Raw genomic sequence first — 9,147 nt, forward strand, 5'->3', positions numbered from 1 at the left:
GAGTTCTAAGCTATCCTGGGCTATGTTCCCAATTCCATAGTGAGTTCCAAGCTATCCTGGGCTATGTTCCCAATTCCATAGTGAGTTCTAAGCTATCCTGGGCTATGTTCCCAATTCCATAGTGAGTTCTAAGCTATCCTGGGCTATTTTCCCAATTCCATAGTGAGTTCCAAGCTATTCTGGGCTATGTTCCCAATTCCATAGTGAGTTCTAAGCTATCCTGGGCTATGTTCCCAATTCCATAGTGAGTTCTAAGCTATCCTGGACTATGTTCCCAATTCCATAGAGTTCCAAGCTATCCTGGGCTATGTTCCCAATTCCATAGTGAGTTCCAAGCTATCCTGGGCTATATTCCCAATTCCATAGTGAGTTCTAAGCTATCCTGGACTATGTTCCCAATTCCATAGTGAGTTCTAAGCTATCCTGGGCTATATTCCCAATTCCATAGTGAGTTCTAAGCTATCCTGGGCTATGTTCCCAATTCCATAGTGAGTTCTAAGCTATCCTGGACTATGTTCCCAATTCCACAGTGAGTTCTAAGCTGTCCTGGGCTATATGAAGCCTTGTCTCAAAAACAAAAACAAAACAGAAACCAACCAGAAACAAAAAAATAACCAAAAACAAACAAACAAACAAAAAAGGGGCTACAGTTATTGGGAAGCTTAAAATGTATTAACTCTTTTTTCCCCTCCTCTCTTTTGTTTTCACTATCCATCTTCCAATTTCTCTCTCCCTCCATCTCTCTCCATTTCCTTGTCTCTGACTCTGACCTCACGGCCTCTGATCTCACCTATCTCTTTTTGCTTCTCTCTGGCCCCTGGCTGCAGTCTGTGTTGCTGGGCATCGTGGTCCTTCTTGCTTACCGCCTGGAGTTCACCGACACCTTCCCTGTGCACACCCAGGGCTTCTTCTGCTATGACAGCGCTTATGCCAAGCCGTATCCTGGGCCTGAGGCTGCCAGCCGAGCACCCCCCGCCCTCATCTATGCCCTGGTCACTGCGGGGCCCACACTCACGGTGAGATGGTGTGGGGTCACCCAGGCTGGATGCCAGGGAGTAGAACCTCCCAGAAGGCAGGAAGGCCAGGTTGGGGCTGGCGTAGCCCTGACCTTGAAGGCCAGGAAGACCCCATCTTGGTCTTGTCCACAGATCCTGCTGGGGGAACTGGCCCGTGCCTTCTTCCCTGCACCACCCTCCGCCAGTCCTGTCAGTGGGGAGAGCACCATTGTATCCGGGGCCTGCTGCCGCTTCAGTCCCCCACTGCGGAGGCTGGTCCGTTTCCTGGGTGAGAAATGCAGCCTGGGGTCAGTCCGGTGGTCTTGGGGAGGGAGGTGAGTTCAGGGACAAAGGAATATGGGCCAGTTCCACCTTCAAAAGAATCTCAGGCCAGTGAATCAAGATGGCTCATTGGGTACAGGTGCTTGCCACCAAGCTTGGCCTGAGTTTGATTGTCCAGACCCGCATGGTCAAAGGAAAGAAGCAATTCTTGAGCTGTCCTCTAACTATACTCCAGATGTGGTGCACACCCACAGATATAGATTCATGCACACACACACACACACACACACACACACACACTTAGATGCATGCACACACACATAGCTGCATACACACACACATACGTGAATGTACCCACACATAGATACAGGCAGGCATGCTCACACAAAGACATAGGCATGCACACAGACATAGATACATGCATGCACACATACATGGACATAGACATACACATGCATGTACACACACATGAGTAAAAGAAAATCTTTTTTAAAAGCCAAAGATGGCACACATCTGTTGTCCGAGAGATGGTAAGATGAGAGGTGGAGGCAGGGGCATTCATGGAAGCTGGGGCACCCAGGCTGGTCTACTTGCCAAAATTTCAGGCCGGTGAGAAGCTCTGTCTCAAACCAAATATGAAGGTGACAGAGGAATGCCAACCAAAAGTATCCTCTTAGCTCCACAACACGCATATGCACTTACACACAGAGTTCCAGCCTGTGTGGTTGTGCACATCTGTAAACCCCAGGACTTGGAAAGCTGTGGTAGGGAGATCTCAAGTTTGGAAGCTAGCCTGGGCTTCCAAGTGAGTCAATATCTTTAAAAATAAGTAAGTAAGTAAGTAAGTAAAAAATAGCTGTGTGGGTTGGTACATTCCTATAAACTCAACATTCAGAAGTTCTGGTCAGGGACTGGAAAGATGGCTGAGTGGCGGGGAGTGCTTTTTTGCTTTTGCAGAGGACCAGAGTTCAGGTCCCAGCACCCACAGCAGGCAGCCCAAGCTGGATGTGACTCAGTTCCAGAGGATTTGACTCACTCTGGCCTCCGTGGCCACCTGCACCCATGTGGCGCACATAAACTCACAGAGGCACACATACATACACATAAAAATAACAAGTAAATCATTTTTTAAAAGTCTATGCTAGGTTGAAAATTCCTAGCCACCAGGTCTACATATATACCAAGCTTAAGGCCAGTCAGGGCTACATAGCTAGACTCTACCTGGAGGGGAGGGGAACTGAGGGAAAGGCGTGGTGGTCAGAGGGTTCAGCAGGTGAAGTTGAGTCCCTACGATCTATATGCTAGAAGGACAGGCATCTAGGTCTGACAAACATTGTCCTCTGACCTCCACACACATAAGCACACACAAACAAAGATAATTCTTAAAAACTGTAAGAGAAAGAAAGAGGAGAGGGGAACCCCAAAAACTCCAATAAAGTCTTCCTAGGAGGTTCCAAACTCACAATGCAGTGGTGCTGAGGGGTCCCAGAATAGCTGTGACAGAGTCAGGGAGAGCCTGCCTGTGACAAAGAATATTTCTTAGAGACAGGCTATAGATATATACTATTGTTGGGGTGGGGGTGGCACCAGAGGTAAGGGCACGTGAGCCCAGTCATCAGTAGGGCCCCAGATTGGTTTGAGTGACCATCCCAGTAATAGCAAGACAACTGAGAGCAGCGACTGGTCAAAAGGAGCTTGCTGCCAGGCCTGATAACCCAGATTTCTAGAACCTATGTAGAAGAAAAGAACTAAATACCTCAGGTTGTCTGTCTTCTGACCTCCACATAAAGAATATCGATGCCCACATAAATAGATATACCCTAAATAAGTAAATGTAAAAAACAAAAAAACAAAAAATCTTTAAGAGAGGATTTTTCTGTGTTGCCCTAGCTGTCCTGGAACTCTCTGTAGACCAGGCAGGTCACTAACTCAGAGATCTGCCTGCCTCTGCCTCCTGAGTTCCACCACCACCCTGTGTAAATAGATAGACAGACAGACAGACAGACAGAAGTACAAGGGGCTTAATGGAACTGTGTGGAAGGGATATGACTGACCTCTTTCCTCCCCATCGCCAGGAGTGTACTCTTTTGGCCTCTTCACCACGACCATCTTTGCGAATGCGGGACAAGTGGTGACCGGTAACCCCACACCTCATTTCCTGTCGGTATGTCGCCCCAACTACACAGCCCTGGGCTGCCCACCGCCATCTCCTGACCGGCCAGGGCCTGACCGCTTCGTCACGGACCAGAGCGCCTGTGCAGGCAGTCCCAGCTTAGTGGCTGCCGCACGCCGCGCCTTTCCCTGCAAGGATGCGGCCCTGTGCGCCTACGCGGTCACCTATACTGCGGTGAGGCCCTGGGGGAGTTACCAGGGGTCTGGAAGTGGGGCCAGCTTGACCTGGGGGAGGTATGGGAAGGAGATCATGTCCGTTGAGACGTAGCCTTAAGGCTGAGGCCACACCCTTGTGGTGCATCCCAGCCCTAACCTCCTCACTACTCTATTGTCCTGGACACTGCCTTTGGGACTTCGCCCCCTTGGGGTTGCTAAGAAGTTGCAGGCTGGGAGACTAAGCCTATGGTCTTTGACTCCGCCTCCTGGACCCCTCGCCCCTCCCATTTGTTAATTTGGTCACGCCCCTGGACCTTATTAATTGGATTCCTTGCCTTTCTCTATTCCCGCGTTTTGTTGCTTTGATTTCTGCCCTTTTCTGGCCTCTGGAATGACTGATGCCATCAGTTCCCTCGTCCCAGACTACTTCTGTGGCTCCATGAGGTTCCGAGACCACTTCTGAGCTCCGGGACCTGCCTCTTTGGCGCTGAGTGGACTCCCTAGTTCTGGGTTCATGCTTTAATACAGCGAGCATTTTTCCTTGTCTCGGGGAAGCATGTTCTTCCATAGATCCTCACCCGTTCTTTTTGGCGCTCTGGCCACACCACCTGCATACAGAACCACTGCCGCCCCAATTCCAGGCACTCCTTATCTTTATGTTTGCATGGTTACATCTCCATCTCTGCGGAGCCCTGCCCCCTGACTCCTTCGAACCTCCCATGCTCTGGCCTGAAAGGTGTGGATTAATCCTCTGATCGGTTTGGGTCCCACAGATGTACGTGACCCTAGTGTTCCGCGTGAAGGGCTCTCGCCTGGTGAAACCTTCCCTCTGCCTGGCCCTGCTGTGCCCCGCCTTCTTGGTGGGCGTGGTCCGCGTGGCAGAGTATCGCAACCACTGGTCGGACGTGCTGGCTGGCTTTCTGACGGGAGCAGCCATTGCCACCTTTTTGGTAAGTCCCCTTCCCACCAATCTCTGTATGGAAGACCTCTCTCTCATCAGGCCCCTGACACAAGAGGCAGAATAATACTGAAGGGAATAGATGTTGCGTGACCTGGGGAGGGCACTTGTCCTTTACTTTGACCCTGTCTGCTTGCTTTCTCATTTGTGAAATGGTTTAACAGAGTCATACCATGAGGAGCAAAATTTAAAGGAATGCCACAACACTAAGCAACTGAGAAAAATAGTATTTTACAGGGGAAGATGGCTCAGTTGGTAAAGTGCTTGCCTTTCAAACCTAAGGACTTGAGTTCAGATCTCCAGCACCCACACAAGAGGCAGAAGTGGTGTGCTTGCCGTCTCAGCACCAGGAAGGCAGAGGCAGGGCCTCACTGGGCTCACTGGCTGGCCAGTGACAGGCTCTGTCTCACAAATCAAGGTAGACCACTCCTGAGGATTGATGCCAGAGGTTGACTCCACCTTTCACACATACCAACCTGTGACCTCCACGTGGACACACCTGCATGTGTGTACTCTTGGTCACAGACACACACACACACACACACACATGCACCTGCACATACACAAATGTCTATACCACCCACACATTTAAAAATATAGATATACTTGTGTATTAAAGATTTAGTTTTAATTCTGTGTGTTTTGCCTGCATTAAATGTGAGTTTGTGGGCACGCACGTGCATGTGCAAGCATCACGTGTGAGTGTGAACATGAGCTTGTGAGTGTGTGTGTGTGCCCGCGCACGTGCGAGTGCACACGCATGTGTCTGATGCCTGAAGAGGCCATAACAGTGTACAGGAACTAGAATTACAGATGGTTGTGAGGGGCCATGAGGGTGCAGGAAGCAGGATCCAGGTTCTTTACAAGAGCAGTCAGTGCTCTTAACCGCTGAGTCACCTTCCGAGACCCCTAAATGTAGTTTTAAAGTATATTTTGGCCAGTGATGGTGACACATCCCTTTAATCCCAGCACTTGAGTAGTAAAAGCAGGAAGATAATTCTTGAGTCTAAGGCTATCTTGGTTTATAGGGTCTCACTATGCAGGTCTGACTGGCTTGGAATGCAAATGTGTAGACCAGCTAGCTCTGAACTCACAGAGATGTGTCTACTTCTGCCTTCTCAGTGCAGGCACTAAAGTTGTGCAACACCACTTTTGGCAAGATATGGGCAAGGATATTGAATTTTTAAAACATTTTTGAGACTTATTTTTATTTTCTGTCTATAAGTGTTTTGCATGAATGTCAGTGCACTACCCACATGCCTGGTGACCAAGAAGGCCAGAAGAGGGCACTAGACTCCCCTGGAACTGGAGTCACAGAGGGTCAGAAGAGGGCATTAGACTCCCCTGGAACTGGAGTCACAGAGGGTCAGAAGAGGGCATTAGACCCCCTGGAACTGGAGTCACAGAGGGTCAGAAGAGGGTGTTAGACCCCCTGGAACTGGAGTCACAGAGGGTCAGAAGAGGGCACTAGACTCTCCTAGAACTGGAGTCACAGAGGGTCAGAAGAGGGCGTTAGACTCCCCTGGAACTGGAGTCACAGAGGGTCAGAAGAGGGCACTAGACCCCCTGGAACTGGAGTCACAGAGGGTCAGAAGAGGGCACTAGACCCCCTGGAACTGGAGTCACAGAGGGTCTTTTTGAGACGGGCTCTCATGAAGCTCAGGCTGTCCTTGAACTAGCTATCCAGCCAAGAATAACTTTGTTCTTCTGATCCTCCTGCCTCATCTCCCTAGTGCCGAGATTAGATATGTCCCATCAGTGCCTTCCCTGTTTTTATGGTGCTGGAGATAGGACCCAGGTCTCCGTGAATTCTAGGCAAGCATTCTATAGAGTGAGCTATTCTTTGCTCCTCATAGAAGAACATTTGGAGAAAGGCTTTTGAGAAAGCTCAGCTGGTAAAGGCAGTTGCCACCTAAGCCTAAATTCATCCTGGATCTCAACTGGTATAAAGAGCTAACTGCAAAAGGTTTTCATTTGACCCCCACAAATGCAGTGTGTTGTGGGTGACCCTCCCACACAAAAAGCAATGATATTAAAATATAAATAATGTTTTCAAGATAGTAAAAAATTGATATTCAGGGCTGGAGAGATGGCTCGGCACTGGTGCAGAGGATCTAGGTTCAATTCCCAGCACCCTCATGGTGGCTCATGACCATCTGTAACTCCAGTTCCAGGGGAATCTAGTGCCCTCTTCTGGCCGCCTTGGTCACAGGCACACAGGTCATGCACTGACCTACATGCAAAACACTTATAGACAGAAAATAAAAATAAATCTCAAAGACGTTTTAAAAATTCAATATTGATACCAAATAATTGCATTATTCCAAATGCCAAACATAAATGCAGCTGGGTGTTGTGGTGCATGCATCTCAGCACTCTGGGGAAGGTGCAAATGGATCTCTTGCATTCAAGCCAGGCCAGGCCTACACAGAGAGTTTCCAGATAGCCATAGAGAGACCCTGTCTCAAAAGAAAAAAAAGTCAAGAAGTAAAAAGTAAAATTGTCAAGAAAGGATGTATGTCTCTGGAAATTCGAGCCTCAGTTTCTATCTGAAAAATGGAGAGGGTATTTTCATAATTTTGTGTTGTTGATCTCAGGCTTCAACCTGCCCCTGTCTATCTGGCCTAGGTTACCTGTGTTGTGCACAATTTCCAGAGCCGACCCCACTCTGGTCGAAGGCTCTCCCCCTGGGAGGACCTGAGCCAGGCTCCCACCATGGACAGCCCCCTCGAAAAGTTAAGTGTGGCCCAGGTAAGGGGGCCCGGGAGTTACTCCGTGCTGGAGAGGGTGGCGGGTAGAGGAGGCCCATGGAGGTAGGAAGTCAAGTAAGAGGTGTCATTGCCATGGGAGGAGATGGGGGTAGAGGAGCCACCCAGCCCTCGGGAGGAAGTCCTAGGAAGAAAACCACCTTACGGAATGGAAGACTACACTCTGTCTCTCCCTCTCTAATTTACATCACTAATCTGGAGGTTCTCTGTTGCGGTTTCCATGGGGGCAGGTGGCTGGTCAGTCATTTTTGACTGTGAGTTGTGGGCTCCTGGGATCCTCTAGCCCCTCCCCTCTTATTTTTTGTCCCAGGAACCCGAGACCTCCAGGCCGCATTCGACACCGGCACGGCTCACCCCATCCAGTAAGTGCTGGGGAAGCGTGTGTGTGTGTGTGTGTGTGTGTGTGTGTGTGTGTGTGTGTTTAAGGGTGGGAGGTAAACAGGGGGCTCTTCCAGGTGGGCAGAGGTCTCATCTGGTCTGGGCTTTGGTGCCACCCTCCCAGGTTTGCTAACCTCTTGATCTCCGATTGTCATCTCTAGAGCCGCAGAACTGTGCCCGCCGTGGCCACCTGATTCCCAGCTGTGTGTCCTCCAGGGCGCCAGCGATGTGCTCCTCGCCCCGTGTGCCCCGCCCTCGACTGAGGTCTGAGCCAACACCCCTGCCTCTGCCGCTGCCCCTTCCTGCACCGACTCCCAGCCAGGGTCCCTCGCCTTCCTCCCCTGGACCCGGGGGCCCAAGCGGGGGAGGTGGGCGTGGCCGGAAGCTACTGCTGCCCACGCCCCTGCTACGGGACCTGTACACCCTCAGTGGACTCCATCCCTCCCCTTTCCACCGCGACAACTTCAGCCCTTATCTGTTTGCCAGCCGCGACCACCTGCTGTGAGACCCACCACCTAAAATCTACCCAGTATTCCCTGTTTCCCCCTGCCACGCGTGCGTGTGGCACGTAAGTGCTAAAGGCCCTTGCCCTCCAAACCAGCCAGGCCCAGCGTCAGAAGATGGCTGGAAGGGACGCTTCAAGGCAGGGAATCTCTTGGCTGCTCTTTGGCCTTCTGGGACATCTGGGTAGGCAAAAATAACCAGGTGGGCCCATGTCCCTAGGATTGCCCTTTTAACGGCTGATGCTTAACCCAACTGGCCATTGCCTAGCCAGTGAGAGCTCCAAGTTCTCAGAATTCAACCCAAAAGTTTACAACAGTTTATGGGAACCTCTCACTTCTTAGCTTCCTCAAGCAAGAGGGTGCTACTCTGGCCAGTGTGCAGTGTCTAAACTGCCAATAAGAGCCCTTGGGGTTCAGAATTGCTGAGAGTGGGTGGGAATGATTCCAGTCAATGGGGGACCGCCCGTGTCAAAGCCAAGGAGGGCTGTCCAGTCTCTCCCCGGGAACATGGAGTCCAGCTGGAGGGTAGGGGGGCAGGCTCCCCCACAGCAGGGTCCTGCGGCACCCCTTCCTTTCTAGCCCTTCCCCAGGTGCACCATCTCACACCCTCCAACCCCCTACTTAAGTAGGGCTTGCCCCAGTTCACAGGTTTTGGAGTTCCGGATGCTGTCTCCCTTGGCTGTGCCTAGGGCACCCCCCTCCCTAACCGTCTATTATTTATTAGGGCTGTGGAAAAAGACTTTATTTTCTTGGGACCCACCCTCCTTCTTCACACTGCCCCCATGCCCCAGCCTCATGCAGTTGTGCCATCTTGGGGGACATGGGTGGAGCAGAAGGGGGTTCCCCTACCCTGAATAGCCAAAGGCAGTGGGCAGATGAGGCTCTGTCCCCCTTTCCTGCCCCCCATCTTTAATAAAGACCTGTTTGTAACAGAA

General features: G+C 50.9%; 1 protein-coding gene across 4 annotated transcripts in view; it reads left to right on the forward strand.

Annotated features, from left to right (window-relative positions):
* Plppr2 (phospholipid phosphatase related 2) overlaps positions 1 to 9,147 on the forward strand; it is a 12,646-nt gene extending 3,499 nt beyond the window's left edge. For 2 of the 4 annotated variants that reach the window (XM_028763777.1, XM_028763776.1), the window contains 7 exons: positions 828 to 1,016; positions 1,149 to 1,284; positions 3,353 to 3,624; positions 4,379 to 4,555; positions 7,192 to 7,314; positions 7,642 to 7,693; positions 7,871 to 9,147. In XM_028763777.1, the coding sequence (XP_028619610.1) occupies positions 828 to 1,016; positions 1,149 to 1,284; positions 3,353 to 3,624; positions 4,379 to 4,555; positions 7,192 to 7,314; positions 7,642 to 7,693; positions 7,871 to 8,214 (1,293 nt within the window). In that variant the 3' untranslated portion in view covers positions 8,215 to 9,147. The remainder of the gene's footprint in view (positions 1 to 827; positions 1,017 to 1,148; positions 1,285 to 3,352; positions 3,625 to 4,378; positions 4,556 to 7,191; positions 7,315 to 7,641; positions 7,694 to 7,870) is intronic. The other 2 variants (XM_028763779.1, XM_028763778.1) reach the window with 2 other exon arrangements.

This window comes from Grammomys surdaster, unplaced genomic scaffold, assembly GCF_004785775.1.
Source record: "Grammomys surdaster isolate TR1022 unplaced genomic scaffold, NIH_TR_1.0 140, whole genome shotgun sequence".
NCBI lineage: Eukaryota > Metazoa > Chordata > Mammalia > Rodentia > Muridae > Grammomys > Grammomys surdaster.